This window comes from Melanostigma gelatinosum, assembly GCF_949748355.1.
Source record: "Melanostigma gelatinosum genome assembly, chromosome: 4".
Lineage (NCBI taxonomy): Eukaryota > Metazoa > Chordata > Actinopteri > Perciformes > Zoarcidae > Melanostigma > Melanostigma gelatinosum.
The window spans coordinates 28,125,221-28,141,438 of NC_136637.1; the positions used below are offsets into that span (position 1 = coordinate 28,125,221).

Genomic DNA, 16,218 nt, shown 5'->3' on the forward strand with positions numbered 1-16,218 from the left:
ACTTTTTTTTTTTTCTTCAACTTGCGGTCTGATTGTTATCACTGCTGCCGTAAATGCCTCATTACTTTTATGCCCGAACCGACTTCACACAGCTGCTTCCTTGCAGTGATTATTCAGCCCTCATCTTCCTCCTCATGCACATCTGTCTATTCAGGATTCTATACATCGATAACCTGTATCCTCCCGGACCTTCCTATCTGTACCTCAGTCATTTATCTGTGATGTTGCAAATAAATAAAAAAGGAAATCTTCAGGAACACATAACAAGGAGTTTGTTTAAAAATAGGTTTATTAAAAATAAGAAAAATATATCATGCAGCACATTTTCAACCGCAGATTATAGAAGTAGTCATTGTGATCACAAATCTGTCATACGTTTCTGACCCAACCATAATACATTTCTTCATAATCCTCTGCATTGTTAAATTCTTAGGTTTGATACATTTCGCTCCAGATTCGGAAGCTAAAATGACTCTTTAATCCTCCTGCTTCTTCATCTTCTTCTTGCCCTGAGGTGAGGTGGTGTTGGTTTGGGAGAAGTGCTCAGACATGGCAGCAAGCGCCCGGTAGCGGTGAGAGATGGTATTCTTCACCTCTTTGGGCAGTTCAGCGTAGCTGCAGATCAGAGGGAAGTAGTTCAAGTCAGTATGGATGTGTCCTTATTCTCGGCACAGTAGTTATAAATAAGGGTGAAAAGGATTGTCACAATGATGTAATTCGTTGTAAGAACTGATCTGCAATGCTCAACTCATTTCTAAACTGAAAGTGTGTTGATCTCTGGCTCTACCTTGTGGTATGAACAGGCCATTTCATGCAGTCTTTGCTTACGTTTTGTCATATCCATCTGGCTGGAAACAGGGATCCCATCCAAAGTCTCGAGGTCCCCTGGGTTCCACAATGTGTCCCTTAAAATAACAAGAGGAACGAGTGAATGGATTATCATAAAAAAGAAATAAAAACATACACATGCAGGCAAACACTGAGGCAGTTTGAGAGAGACTGACCTCCGTTTTCCCTCTGAACAGCTGTACTGGTTCATCTTTCCCAGCAGAGAAAGCAAAAGTGCAGAGAGCCCACGCTGATTTATCTTCAAACCCAGCTAGGAGTTTGTACAAGCCTGCAACAGAACATTTCACTAAATTAAAGAGGCTGTATTTGCTTTAAATGTCTCCGTTCAAACATCTCGGCTGTGTTTTACAACATTACCTTCTGGCTTGAGTTTATCCAGGAACCATTTTCTACAAAAACAAATTTAAGTTAGATGTATGAATATTCATTCCCACTGTTAAAGATACAACTGCTCGGCTGACGTGGATGTTATTATACTAACATGTAAGGACCAGGCAGGCCTCCCAGAGCCTTGAAACACAGACAGGTGTCCTCCACGATGACTGGCCCATCAATCTGAGGGTGAAAAACAAACAATACATCAGTTTCAGTCGTGCACACACAGAACATTCACTTGTACGATAGTGTAGTTATTGTACCTCCCGTGCAGCCTCCTTACACTTCTGTATGGAAATCTCATCTGGCTCCCCTTGGTATTCAGGCACTGGATGAAGAAATATTTGGGTGAGCGATGATGACAGGCATTGAATCTACTGGTGGTCTCTGTTTCGATACTTACAGTCAATCTTTTTTGACACTAGTTTATAGGGAAACCTGTCTCCCAGGATCTGAACGACCTGATGGAAGTGATTCAAAAAATGAGATTTAATCTAGCAGGAGAAATGAAACGAGGGATTTATTCTGTATTCATTTACAGCTCATGCTCACTGTCTATATTTAGCTGGCATTGTCTGGAACAGCACAAATACATAATTATTCAAGTATATCCGGCCTGAAATGGTTAAAACAGGACAGCACAACCTCTGTCTCAGATATAAAATGTTTCATTCTCACCTCTTCGAGTTTCTTCGCGTTTCCAGTCACGAAGACCACAGAACTCCCAGCAGGCACCGCCATGTTGAATGACACCCGGCGGACTAACAACATCGGACCAACTACTTCCGGCTCAGCAACGGCCAATAAAATTAGCTCCGAGAGCCTCAGCGAATCACCGGGCAGGGATTAGCCCCGCCCTTTGGGTAAATCCACCAATCACCGACAAGTGCTGCCAGCTATGTTGTCCGACCCGAAAAATGAGTGCCATGTGGACAAGTGGCTGTCAACAGACTGTGACGGTGAACTGAAGCGGTTTTGGAGAACTGTCAACCACCCTGCAGCTGACAATGAGTCTTTTACCTCGCACAGCCGAGGAGTTCAGCTCCGCGGAATACTGGGAGAGGTTTTTTAAGAAGCGCGGGGAGAAGGCTTTTGAATGGTACGGAGACTACAACAAACTGTGCGGCGTGCTGCACAAATACATCAAGGTCCAAGATAAGGTGAGACATAATAATGTCTTATATAGACAGTTAGTGATGGCAAAATCAACTTTTAAAGGTAAAATGTAATTCATGAAGGAAGTTTCATAGTAATACACACCTAGTTATATAATTTAGCATAAAATGGAAAAACTTTAAATGAAGCACAAGTCCCCTCAAAACTTAAGTAATTGTGGTTACTTACTTTACACCACTGCAAACGACAATAACTGATGAATTAACAGTGTTTTGTATTTGCGTCCTTCAGGTGTTGGTGGTCGGCTGCGGCAACTCTGAGCTGAGTGAACAGATGTATGATGTTGGCTACAAACATCTCACTAATATTGACATCAGCGAGACGGTGGTGACCCATATGAACCAGAGAAACGCAGAGCGCCGTCCGGGCCTAACCTTCCAGCAGGTGGACGCCACTCAAACTCCCTATGAGGAGGCCAGCTACCAGGCTGCTCTGGACAAGGGCACGCTGGATGCCATGGCATCAGAAGAAGAGGGAGCACTGGCCAGGGGCATGCTCACCGAGGTGAGAGACCAGTGGGTCAGGGTCTTTGTAGACTCCTCAACGTGCCTCTTTGCACTCCCGTCACATTGGTGTTCTTGTTTCTGCAGGTGGGCCGCGTGCTAAGCGTCGGCGGGCGGTACGTCTGCGTGACGCTGGCTCAGGAGAGCGTGATCAAGTTGGCCGTGGAGCACTTTGTCCAGCTGGGGTGGGCCGTGAGGCTCCACTGCCTGCAGGAGGAAAGCGGGAAAGAAGAGGACTCCTTCGCTCTGCCCGTCTTTGTCCTGGTCTGCACCAAGTTTCGCCAGCCGATGCCCACGCCCATTCTGGAGATGTGTCTCGGGGAAGATGGAGCCCCGACGCGTCTCGCACGGGTAGCAGAGTTGCTGTTGGCCGTGCGGGAGCATCAGGCTTACTCTGTGTTGAAAAAGAGGCTCCGCACGAGCACAGACGCCAGCTCCAACCTCTCTCTCACCCTCTGCCACGCCAAGACTGGCCTCCCCAGATACACTCTCACGGTGCAGGATTGTCCCCCAGGGGCCAAGGTGCCCAGATCAAACCAGTTTGCCATTTTTATCGGTGAGCTCTCCTGTCCTTGTGTCACGTTTATTCCCTCTTTTGTGAATCACACTGTTTGTATTTAGTTCTTCCCCTGTGCTCATCCTGTCAGTGCCTCAAGGCAGTGAGACGGCCTGGCTCTACAGCTCCGGTGAGGGGCGACGGCAGCTGGCGGCCAGCGCTAACTTTCGCCGCCTGGTCATTGCGGCAATGCACCGGAACCAGGAGTACACAGACATGCAGGCTGTCCAGTCAGAGCTCTCTCCGATGGTGATGGACCTGGCTCCACCGGGCATGCCAGCCAACCAGCAGGTAAACACACACAGGCAATCCTTTTGGGTTCAAATGTGCGTGAGCGTGTTCATTTGAGCTGCTCCGTCCCTTATTCAGGTGCCGTTTCTGTCACTTGGAGGGAACCTGGGTTGGCGGGAGGAGGTCAGCAGAGGTGTGAGCGAGCTGAGCGGGGAGTACTGTGTGGAGAACGTCAAAGGAGAAGACGGGGAGCTGTATAGGAGGCTCGTTTTCCTCTCTAATGCTGCTCTCGTCCAATCAGAGAGCCGCCTCGTCTCCTCAAATACCAGTCAGTTCTTTTTCCTTGTTCACTGTGATTTGTTATGCTCTCTTTTTCTTTGTGATAAACAATATAATAAACAATTCAGCAATACCAACAATGCATATACATGTTTAGTTGTGGCAAAAGGAGATAGGGAACGTATTAACCCTGGAGAAAATCAGGTACATTTCGTCAAGAAAGTTTGGCAACCTTTGATTAATTTAATGAATTAAAGTTAACTGTAAACTATCGTTGAGCCTCTGCCAGGACATCTACAATATCCTTTTGGATAATCACCAACTGTTTGTGTTTTATGTATGTATTATTTTATTCGGAAAACAATGAAAAAGATAAAAACAAGACACTAAGAAGCCGACAAACAACAAATGTTAACAAATAATTAGAATAAAACAATAAAAAGGAAAAATATATAACATTATAATATCTTAATAGTTTATTATGCCTGCCTGAGGATCTGAGAGCGGCTGGAAGAGTTGAAATCTTTAAACATAAAAACTACCTATTTTATAATTTAATTAAATTATCTATATTCTCCTTTTTACATTATTTTATTCACTTATTTTATTGTATTTATGTTGTATATTTGTATTTATGTTATTAATCTACTTTTTATTTCAAGATGTTCTGTTGTTATAATAGCTTTTACTTCTGTTTTATTACATTTTTATCATTTTATTGTCTCACGTGCATTGGTTTCAAATTGTCAAATTGCTTTTGTCTTTTCTGTCGTTTTCACGGTCCACTTTTGTTCCATCTTGTTTTCGGCTTGTCGGTCATCCGTGAAGCACTTTGAACTGCGTTCACCTGTATGAAAGATGTTGTACAATTAAAGTTTGATTGATCGATGAAAACGTAGATGTAGACTGATGAAAGGAATTCATATTTGTGTTTCCCGCAGCATCAAGTCACAAGAAGAAAAACAAAAAGAAGATCAAGCCAACGGCTGCTCCAACAACATCCTCCACCTCCCTGTCAGTGGACAGCGGCTTCCTCTGCTGCGCTCACCATGAAGTCATGGTGGCCGGCCTCACCGTGCTTGGGGTGGGCACGCCAGAGAACAAAGGTCAGTTCAAACCTGTTTCCTACAGTCTTGTTGAGTTCGTAAAAGATGGCAGGAGGAAATGCTGACATACGCAGCATCTTGATTTCACTTTCATCCCCTCCACCTCTTCCCTCTCAGACGTCCCAGTGTCAGTGCTCCTGGTGGGGCTCGGTGGAGGAGGCCTGCCTCAGTTCCTACGGGACTTTGTGCCCGACGTTACCGTCGAGGTGGTAGAACTCGACCCTGTTGTGATGCAGGTGGCAAATGAATGGTTCGGGTTCAGACCAGATGAGCGCTTGACCGTCACTCTCGGAGACGGCCTCGAACGCATCTGTGCCCTGGAGAAAGAAGGTGAGTGAAGGAGGAGAGGGCAGGTAAAAGTAAGGCTGCATTGATGAATAAGTTAACCAGGAAGTGACGGGCTATGTCTTTTCTCCGTAGGCGGTCGTTTGTTTGACGTCATCATGTTCGATGTCGACAATAAAGACAGTACTGTGGGTATGAGCTGTCCCCCTGCTGCCTTTGTAGAACCCTTGATCCTGCAGAAAGTCTGCAGACTGCTAACCCCAAGAGGTACGGTATTTTCTTTCCCTTTCTTTCATGTATTCTCTGCATTGTTTTGGTAATAAGGCCTTTATAATATGAAAAGATTGCACCCTTATTCGAATCATATTAGAAGGCAACAGAAATCTTCTCAATATTGGATCATCAAAGTCTGTTTTTATTTCTAATGTGTTCAAAATGATTGTGTAAAATCTGATTTTTCAAGACTATTCTTTTCTCAAGTCTTTTAATTGTCCCTTTTCTGTGAGGGAATAGAAAGTTGTTCTTCCTTTTTGAGATCCAAGATTTAAAATCTGTGATCTACAGAATCTTATTTGGCTTGAACCCAGGAGCCCTCCTTAAGAAACAATAGAAAAACAATGCCCTCTTGTAAAATAAGTATATAATTAACAACAAAAATACCTCCGTCTCCTCCTGCCATTGGACCAGGTGTGTTCATACTGAACCTCGTGTGTCGTGACTCGGTCTTGAGGAAAAGCGTGCGGGAGCGCGTTAGCGCCGCGTTTCCCACCATCCTCTCTCGAAAGGTGGAAGGGGAGGTCAATGAGGTCCTGCTGTGCTCTCGTGGAGCCGCTCGCATCCTCCCATCCCTCAACCAGGCGGCCAAGAGTCTGCAGAGCGCGCTGAGCTCCAACAGGACCGGAACCAGCAGCAGCCGCCCACATATAGACATCGCAGAGTTGTTAAAGGACCTGAAAGTGGAGTGAAGTTTGTTTGTGCGACCGGAGGGGATGGGATTCAAAGATGTGTCGAGACGGTTTGAGAGACTGAAATATGAGAGAGTGTGTGCTTTGACATTCAGTACAATGTAATGAAAAGTATTCTGATACAGTGTCATATACAACCACAAGTAAAGGACATTTTATCATAATGTGGTGCTTCTACAAAAAAAGAAATCCCCAGTGCTGTTAGATATTTGCATTATCTCACCATTAAAAGTACCCTTCACTTTCTCTTTCCCTTGCTTCCTCGCACCCCCCCCCCCCCCCCCCCCCCCATTGCCAGAGAATGCAGCAGTGTTATTTACAGTAGATGAATCTTTCCTCTGGCTCCAGTTGCAGCGTTGCAGCGTTGCAGCCCCACCCACACGCTGGATGCGTGGGATTTTAAATAGCTCGTCGGGTAGAAGGAGTGAACGCTTCGCCATGGTGTCACGATGAAATCGGTGCACTTTCATAATTGGCTATGAAGTTTGTCCCGCTTCTGCAAAAGGGGAATTGCTGAGTTAAAACTTGCTGATTACCGCGCATGCGCGAAAAAACTCGACCCTGCTAGCTGTCAAGAGGAGTAGAGCGGTTTCGCCTCTTTTCCTTGGACTGAAACTCAACGGATAGCTTCTCAAATGTACCAAACGTTTAACGGAAACGACACACTACGGACGTTCGGAGGTTTAAAATGTCTATAGCGAGCTGTTTTCGGAGGCTTGAAGAGGTCTGTGAGTACAAACTTGGACGCTACTGTCGTTACAAGACGCACCAACGGTTACCCACCGCGAGCTCCTAACTTTACGGAACTTTAAAAAAAAAAAACAAGTTGGCAAACGTTCCTCGAGAAGAGTATTGAAATAGTTTCTGTACATAACAGTATTGAAAATAACCCAATGTGAGTCACTAACTATGGCAGATACTCGCGTAGTCTAGAGCCGGAGTGAAACCGTTTTTAAAAGGACCCAGGTTAGGGAGCAGGGTAATGATGGGTAACCGCGGGATGGAGGATCTGATCCCGCTGGTCAACCGACTTCAAGATTCCCTGAGCGGCGTGCAGCAGAGCTGCAGCCTCCACCTGCCTCAGATAGCCGTGGTGGGCGGCCAGAGCGCAGGCAAGAGCTCCGTCCTGGAGAACTTCGTGGGCAGGTATGTGTGACACAACCGAAACACAACTGTGGCTATGTGGCTTAGGGGAACACCACCTAAATACAAACAACAAAACAATTCCAATGTGTTATTTCCATGGCCTAGAAAAGTTAAATCAACATGTAAGAGTCTCCGAGCCAGAAACCAAAGAAGTAAGTCTCAAACTTGTGATGTGAACTTGTCTGGAGCTGCTCTCATAGACAATGAATGGGATCTGAATGGGAGGCTAATTTGAATCACCTAAATCACGTTTGTTTTCTTTTTTTAATACCCAAGTTGCTAGCAGCAGAAAGTCAATGAAAAGGTCAATTGTAGTGTTATCAGTTATGAAACTGAAACATTTGGGTGCTCTCTGTGTCATCTACAACACTGAAATAACACCAATTCATTGTCGATGGAGCAGACTTTTTATTCGGTGGCATGAGAAACTCTAGTTTTTAGATTTGAGCTCATATGTTTGGACCGTCTTATACCACATGAATAACATGTATTGTTTTATAAATGGCTGTAGTTCCCCTTTAACTGTGTTACTCAACGAGGCTACTTTTCACAAAGTCATCCTAAAAACAGAATATAAGTTTAAAATGACAAAGTTATGCAATATTTACCCTTTACAAACCACGCAGAAACAATGAAAGAAGAGAGAATATTAATATAAGTTTAAACATCATTCAGGACACTCTTATACATACATTGTCAAGTACTATTAAGACATGCAACACAGAGGCTCATAAAACAACACAGACAGAGCAAATAAATGAGGAATGATTATGATGAATAGAAACATTACCTTTAGTAAAGGTCGTCAGAGTATTGAGACCCTTTACCAAGGCGGTGGCTTGATCCTCATCCGAAATTCGTTGAGTCTCAAAGTGCATTAAAGCAATGCGTGAGACTGGACGGTGAACGAGGAGAATATGTATTGATGTAGGCTTTGATGATGTTGCCATTCTCTCCCTAGGCTGGTCTTGAATGTGTTAACTGAGGAGACTGTTTCTTGACTCAGGCTGTTCCATATTGGTGTTGTTCTGCTTGCAAAGAGGTTTCCGTGGACCAGGCTGCTGCTGTACCTGTAGTTTCAGGTCGTGGACTAGAGACAAGATTATGTTGCATTGTTGGTCAATAAAAACATGCATGTCAGAGGCACAAAACATAAAAGCATGGAGAGTATGTAAAATATATAAGTCAGTCTGACACAGCAGAACAACAATGAAAGACAAGCAGGTAGATGAGGGTCGACTGGCAATTTCAAGACAGACAGACTGAGTACAGCAGACAGACAGGCTGAGGACAGCAGACAGACAGGAGACAGACTGAGGACAGCAGACAGACAGGAGACAGACTGAGGACAGCAGACAGACAGACAGGAGACAGACTGAGGACAGCAGACAGACAGACAGGAGACAGACTGAGGACAGCAGACAGACAGGAGACAGGCTGAGGACAGCAGACAGACAGACTGAGGACATCAGACAGACAGGAGACAGACTGAGGACAGCAGACAGACAGGAGACAGACTGAGGACAGCAGACAGACAGGAGACAGACTGAGGACAGCAGACAGACAGGAGACAGGCTGAGGACATCAGACAGACTGAGGACAGCAGACAGACAGCAGACAGACTGAGGACATCAGACAGACAGGGGACAGACTGAGGACAGCAGACAGACAGGGGACAGACTGAGGACAGCAGACAGACAGGAGACAGACTGAGGACAGTAAGGTACAGTTACGTTCTAGAAATGTTAACTGATTGAAAAGCAAGAAATCAGTTCACAGTTATAACTACATTATTACCTAATCCAAATAATAAACTTCTGCCAACTGTATTTTTCACAGACTGGAAATTAGTTTGTCCAAATTATTCACATTGATGAAGCCATTAGTTCCCACGAATAAACCCTTCCTTTTGAACAACCCCCATAAACCACTGCATGTAAAGCAATGATAAGTCACTTAAGTCATCCTGAATGACTTGAAAGTGTAACCATGTTATACGATCAGTGGAAATGTGATGCATGATCTCTTAAGTTTGATAAGTTATGACTCATTAAAACCAGAATTTGCTTGTAATGATAAAATGAACAGCCATGGGCAACTGTGATTAACGGCAATTCCTGTAACCAGTTACAATGCAGCGCTGAAATGACTGTTCATACGTCACCGGCTCCACCCGGGTGCTTGAGCTGTATGCCGGAGGTGGCGGTGTCTATATGACAGGAGCCAGGGCAGCACCTTATCTCACTGAGGCTGTGGAGGTGTCGATGAAGGGGGGGGGGGGGGGGGGGTGTAACATGGCTCCTGAAAAAGTAATGGAATCGGCATCATTTGAATTAACCTACAAGTCAAAGGCATTTAAATAATACAGACTAGTGGTGAATAACAGTGTTTTCTGGGTAAAGTTTAAAGGTTCCAATCCAATGCAGCTATTTCAAATTAAGGGAGTATCTCCTCACAGCTGTCCATTCTCTGTGTATGTGTTGCCCTGGATCTGTAAATAGGAAACATGCTAACGTTGTCAAGGAGCACTGACGTGAGGGGGTGTATTAGTTTGGGCGTTGAGTTAAAATATCAACTATCTTTAGCAGACCCCACCTTTTTTAAATTCAAGTGAGACAATTTGCTTTGTGAGGAGGAGACTTTAAGTATTTCCATCCTGTCAGTGAAGAATGCTGGTGAGTTATAGTGAGTTGTTTCCGAAAGGAGGCCGAAAGTATTGTCCACAGAAGTCAAATGTGTGGCCTTGCCAGAATCTATAGAAGCCATTAATGCTCGCTTTCCTGAGCGTGTTATGATATTTTATCGCACGCCTCGGTTCTTTGTCTCCGCTATGATTATGCTATGACACCCATTTTGTGCAGGACGGTGCCAGCTGCTTCATGGGACAGGATGCAGGAAAACAAACTTCCTGAATCTGATTTTGAAAGAGGAGGATATCTTCCTGTGCGTTCTGTTTCTTTACAGTCACTACGACATGTAGCTTTTAGTCTTTATATATCTGGTATATATAGCACGTGGCAAAGATTGTTCTTCGCCGTCCTGATCAAGTTACTGATGTTTTGGATGTTAAATACCAACTAAAATACAACTAATGTACGGCTGACTGTTAGTACTCACAATGCCAGTTACACATCGTTTTAGTGTATTAGTCTTATCTGTGCATGTACAAGATGTAGAGTAATTTAAATGGTGTGTGTCAAGCTTCTGATTTAGACTGACAACAAATGCAGTGTGTGTGTGTGCGTGTGTGCGTGTGTGTGTGTGTGTGCGCGCACAGCCGTCCCCAATTCAGTCTTTGCTTCCCAACAGAGACTTCCTTCCCCGGGGTTCAGGAATTGTCACTCGCAGACCTTTAATCCTCCAGCTGCTCAGCGCTGACACAGGTAGGTAAGACGCACATCGGTCAGTCGCTCATGCAGGCTGTGCAGTGTCATTCTGAAGCTGCCACCAGATGGCAGTATGATATTTTACAATGGCTGAGCCTGACCTGTGGGACAGTGATGGACTTACCATCCTAAAGTCAGAACTGTTTAATTATGAGGTTTTTTGGGAGAGAAGAAGTGTCCGGATGAATATAATTCTTATTATGTACAAACAATCCCAAATGGCTTTTCGAAACTTGCACGAAGAGTACAATTAAAACCAAATAAAGTGGAGTTAATTCAATAGCATTTATGTATCGTGCTGTATTAAACTGTGCCATTGTGACCTGACTCCCAAACACTGTTTTTAAGCTGGTGAGTGTTCCCCGGTCCGCTGTGTGTCTTTCCAGAGTACGGTGAGTTTTCCCACTGTAAAGGGAAGAAGTTCACAGACTTCGATGAGATCCGCATTGAGATCGAGGCAGAGACGCACAGACTCACAGGATCCAACAAAGGCATCTCTCCCGTCCCCATCAGCCTGAGGATTTACTCACCGCACGGTAACACAATGTCTGATGTGTGTTGTTCACTGCGACATGTCCATTCAAGTTTATGTATGACATAACAGGAAGGCAATCCAGGCACTCCAAGATCTATAACCTACGAGGAAGGAAATATTAAATGGCTTTTATTAGAGTGGCTAAATCATTGAAAGAGCCAACATGTTTCCACAACTGTGTGTCTTCGTCAATAAACAAGCAAAGCGGCTGTGGCCACACCTATATGCTATAAACAACCAATGGGAGGAAATCACATGACCCGGATAACTACATTACGTGAAACAAATTGGAAATAATGAAAACACAAAATATAATGAGAGAACGGTTTTTTTTACATTATAAATGAATGATAAGTACCCTGGTATCGTTTAACGCATCCAGTCGATTGATTTAAAAAGCTTGAAGTTGGGTCTTTGTATCCTGTTTCCTCTATTTGACCAAAGGTTTAATGTGTTCAATGCCCTCTATGCGCAGTAAGGAATCATTAGCATTGTGACACTCACTAAAGTGTCTAACCATGGGGTAATCGCCTCGATTCCTAGGTCCAATGGTGTATTTATGCTGAGCGTGGCGATCCCTCAGGCGTCTTTAAATGCGGCCAATATAGAAGAATCCCTCCTCCCATGGAGAAGACAGGCGGTTTATGACAGGAGTACTCTTGCAGTTGATGAAATGAACATATTAATTATGTTTATGTATGTATTTGTACTCTTCTGCACGCCTGCAGTGCTGAACCTGACTCTCGTGGACCTGCCTGGCATCACAAGGTGCCGATAGGCGACCAGCCGGCAGACATAGAGTACCAGATAAGAGACATGATCAATGCAGTTCATCTGTAAGGAGAACTGTCTCATCCTGGCTGTAACGCCAGCCAACACCGACCTGGCCAACTCTGATGCACTCAAACTGGCCAAAGATGTTGACCCACAGGGTAAGCCGTGTGTGTGTGTGTGTGTCTTCTGATGATGTATTCATGGGGGATTAATTATCCCTTCATTACAATGAGATTGTTGAAGGGGTTGTCATATATCAGTCATACTTCCACAGGTTATGATATCACATTTGGATCACATCTTCTTTTCAGGCCAGCGCACCATTGGTGTGATCACTAAGCTGGACCTGATGGACGAGGGAACAGATGCCCAGAACATTCTAGAGAACAGGCTGCTTCCCCTACGCAGAGGTGTGCTGCCTGTGTTTGTGAGCATGTTTGTGTTGTGTGTGTGTTGAGTCAACTTGCTGTAATGCTGTCACACACTGCGTCCAGTGGAGGCTTTGTGGAGAGGACTAACATTATGATTCAGCAGTTCGGTCTCAATCATCAGCTCTGTCTGTCTGACTGAGTAGTGATAGGTATGTATATATAATACATAACGGTACCTAAAAATAGGTATGTACATGTAATTAGAATGAAATAAATTACTATATACAAGCCAGATGTTTTCTAAGTTGAGAGAGAGAGAGAGAGAGAGGAGAGAGAGAGAGGAGAGAGAGAGAGAGAGAGAGAGAGAGAGAGGAGAGAGAGAGAGAGGAGAGAGAGAGAGAGAGAGAGAGAGAGAGAGAGAGAGAGAGAGAGAGAGAGAGAGAGAGAGAGAGAGAGAGAGAGAGAGAGGCGTGGAGCTCCTGTGGGAGTGAGCGGACTGAGTGAAGCACCACCAGGTGCTGGCTCCTTCATGCTTCTCTCCAGTGCTAATTGCATTAGCTATGGAAGCCACATGCTCTGCTTGAACAGACGTATTCATTTCCTGCTCGTATGCAACAGTCCGAATGGAACGAATGAGTTCCCAGGGACACGTCGGACAATGCAAGTTGAATCTGTCTCTCGTCAGAGCTCGGAGTGCTCCGTCCTCTTGTTGCACATTGTCCTCCTTACAATGATCACATGCTCTTGCTTGGCCTATCACAGTTTGCGTTCAGGGCTGGGCAGAAGAAGCTACAGCTAAACATCTCCAAGGAAGTAAAACACACGCCAGGCTGCTGTTTGTGGAGTCCTCATCTGCTTTTCGCAACACAACATTTTAATAAAATAGCTCATTAATAGTTTTGGTTTGGAGTTTAATAACGTCGGCTGAATCCTTGATTTATTAGCTATCAGATCTCAGATAGGGATTGTGAATGGATGCATGTCAGGGGAACTGTTAGTACAATAAACTCAGAATCAAAACTATCCTGGACAGTGAGAGTGAGCAGCAAGATCCTGGTTGTAGAGCAGAGTCTGCTATCTGACCTGTTTAACAGACGAGTAGAGAGGAAGGCTGAAGCCATCTTCTCCGGCACGCCCACCCACTATACTTTGCCTCCTCTTGGTTCAGATGTTAACACGTACAAGCACTCCTCTCATCTCCTCCTTCCTAGGTTACATCGGGGTGGTGAACCGCAGTCAGAAGGACATTGACGGGAAAAAGGATATTGATGCCGCCCTGCTCGCGGAGAAGAACTTCTTCCTGTCCCATCCGGCCTACAAACACATGGCTGAGAGCACGGGCACCCCGTATTTACAAAGAATACTAAACCAGGTTCAAAAACACACACACGCACATACAGGTCTGTCAGGAAAACTTATTTTCTCCTTATTTTCTCAGACGATATATTGTCCCAGAAATAATTGCTGTTTGTTTGCAGCAACTGACAAACCACATCCGGGACACTCTGCCAGCCTTCCGTAGTCACCTGCAGAGCCAGCTCATGGACTTGAACAAAGAGGCTGAGGAGTTCAGACAGTACCGTCCCGATGACCCTGCACGCAAGACCAAGACGCTGCTCCGGTCAGTCAGCCAATCACTCTGGATGCGCCTGTGTGTGCCCACTTGTTTGTCTTTTAGATTATTTTATACGTCAGTGTGTCTTCTGTCTCCCAGGTTGGTTCAGCGCTTGGCCGTCGACTTTGAGAAGCTAATCGAGGGCTCGGGCAGCAAAGTAGACACCGTGAACCTGTCGGGAGGGGCTCGGATCAACCGAATCTTCCATGAGCGCTTCCCCTATGAACTGGTCAAGGTGTGTGGGAGATTCTGAGAGCGAGTTTTGTTCGTCTTGGTGCATATATATATTCCATACTGTCTGTGCATTCATAACTGTGACACGTCACTGTTAGTCTATTAAAGGCAGGGGTTGGTAATCGTCTTCCAAAACATTTTTGATATGTTTGTTGAAATTCTCATTATATCCTGGGAGCAATCAACACGGGGCTGGGCTTTTCGGTTGGATGATTTTTAAAACCATCGTACTCTTTCTCAAGATTTCCATCCCCGCCTTTAACTTCAGCCAAGTGCTCAACTCTGACTGACAGTGTGCTGTGTTTGTCTTCAGCTCGAGTCCGATGAGAGGAAGCTGCGACGGGAGATCAACTATGCCATCAGAAACATCCACGGTGTCAGGTGCAGGTGTAGTGGCAATGCTTTCACATCATTTGTCCTTTTCTGTTCCCTGCAGCCAATCTCATTTGACTTCCTTCTCTCCGCCTGCCTCTCCTTCCCTGTAGGACAGGTCTGTTCACTTCCTGACATGGCCTTTGAAGCCATAGTGAAGAAACAGATATCAATGCTACAGGAACCGTGTGTTCAATTTGTCGACATGGTCAGCCAAGAACTCATCACCACTGTGTACCAGTGTATCAACGAGGTATAAACGTGTGTGTGTGTGTGTGTGTGTGTGTGTGTGTGTGTGTGTGTGTGTGCAACTGTCTTGTGTCTAACTGCTGGTCTGTTGTCCCTCTGTAGCTCAGCTCTTTTCCCAACTGAAAGATGAGACGGAGAGAATTGTAACCTCTGAAGTACGAGAGCAGGAGAGTAGATGCAGGGATCAGGTCATTCACACTCAGCTGGACATCACGTTCACTAATCTCTTTCAGATAACTCCACTGGAGTACTAACGTTTGTGTGTTCTGTCTGCGCTTCTTCAGGTCTTGTTGCTCATTGACACGTGAAGATTTCATCGGCTTCACTAAGTGAGTGAACTCATCGGTTTTAAACTATTAACTGTAAATCCTAACAAGCCAACAGAGTTAATGACAGGAGCTCCTCCTCTCTCTCTCTCAGTGCCCAGCAGACGTGCAAGCAAAGCAATAAGAAGACTGTTGCAGTGATGGCAGGAAACCATGTAAGACTTTCACTGCATTCATTCATATCTATACAGTATATATTTACAGTACCGTATACATATATATGAGGTTAAGAACGAAGCGCACAGCAGGAAAATGCCCTTTACAGTATTTTAATCATTGTTCCGTCACTTTGTTCAGAGTGAAATATCCCAACAATTATCAACACTCAAGATCCATCTACAGTAGTCTCACCATAAGTTTTAAAGAAACGAGTAGGATTTTCCTAAAAAAGTTCAAAATGAATCCAGAAAAATTCTATATTGTAGTAAAACACTGACCGGGAACATTTTACTGCACAATTACTACATGTTGCTGATAATACTTGTACTTAGTTAAGGTTTTGAATGCAGGACTTTTACTTGTAGTGGAGTATTTTCACAGTGTGGCGATAGTACTTCCACTGAGTTAAATGATCTGAATACCTTTTCCACCACTGATGGTGATGAACTATTATTTTTTCCATTCCATCTTACTTTTTTTAAATTTTCAGTAATGTCCCCGTCCCCCCATGTGTTACTCATGAATCAGCATTAATAAGAATCATAGCTGCAGATCAATGAGGTATTTTGTGATTTTCCTGGAGGGGATTCGGGTCCAATCCTGCAACCCGGGTTGATCTTCTCAAAGGAATGCAGTCGCGCAGAGATGGAAGGCGTCTCGATCTGTTATGATTAATACGTGACATGATATTTATGTGACACATTTATAAGCAGCGCTAATTAAAAA

The 16,218-nt window shown here is 44.6% G+C and overlaps 3 protein-coding genes across 3 annotated transcripts in view; 2 read left to right on the forward strand and 1 right to left on the reverse strand.

The window, feature by feature from the left end:
- Positions 1 to 271: 271 nt before the first annotated feature.
- itpa (inosine triphosphatase (nucleoside triphosphate pyrophosphatase)) lies at positions 272 to 1,973 on the reverse strand. The gene is made up of 8 exons (XM_079267705.1): positions 1,903 to 1,973; positions 1,628 to 1,685; positions 1,488 to 1,552; positions 1,331 to 1,404; positions 1,207 to 1,238; positions 1,005 to 1,117; positions 829 to 905; positions 272 to 615 (listed from the first exon to the last, which is right to left on the reverse strand). Exons 1-8 carry the CDS (start codon positions 1,963 to 1,965, stop codon positions 477 to 479), a joined length of 621 nt encoding a protein of 206 aa, XP_079123831.1. The 5' UTR covers positions 1,966 to 1,973; the 3' UTR covers positions 272 to 476.
- Positions 1,974 to 2,166: 193 nt separating this feature from the next.
- mettl13 (methyltransferase 13, eEF1A lysine and N-terminal methyltransferase) lies at positions 2,167 to 6,542 on the forward strand. The gene is made up of 9 exons (XM_079268010.1): positions 2,167 to 2,384; positions 2,632 to 2,904; positions 2,991 to 3,459; positions 3,551 to 3,750; positions 3,829 to 4,018; positions 4,911 to 5,075; positions 5,193 to 5,405; positions 5,496 to 5,627; positions 6,048 to 6,542. Exons 1-9 carry the CDS (start codon positions 2,232 to 2,234, stop codon positions 6,323 to 6,325), a joined length of 2,073 nt encoding a protein of 690 aa, XP_079124136.1. The 5' UTR covers positions 2,167 to 2,231; the 3' UTR covers positions 6,326 to 6,542.
- Positions 6,543 to 6,730: 188 nt separating this feature from the next.
- Positions 6,731 to 16,218, forward strand: part of dnm3a (dynamin 3a) — a 21,811-nt gene continuing 12,323 nt past the window's right edge. Inside the window, 15 exon segments of the mRNA XM_079267281.1 lie at positions 6,731 to 7,471; positions 10,781 to 10,854; positions 11,244 to 11,393; positions 12,121 to 12,153; positions 12,156 to 12,214; positions 12,216 to 12,324; positions 12,478 to 12,576; positions 13,749 to 13,909; positions 14,016 to 14,158; positions 14,252 to 14,387; positions 14,700 to 14,767; positions 14,872 to 14,887; positions 14,889 to 15,011; positions 15,110 to 15,122; positions 15,125 to 15,195. Of these exon segments, the coding sequence (XP_079123407.1) occupies positions 7,308 to 7,471; positions 10,781 to 10,854; positions 11,244 to 11,393; positions 12,121 to 12,153; positions 12,156 to 12,214; positions 12,216 to 12,324; positions 12,478 to 12,576; positions 13,749 to 13,909; positions 14,016 to 14,158; positions 14,252 to 14,387; positions 14,700 to 14,767; positions 14,872 to 14,887; positions 14,889 to 15,011; positions 15,110 to 15,122; positions 15,125 to 15,195 (1,419 nt within the window). The 5' untranslated portion in view covers positions 6,731 to 7,307.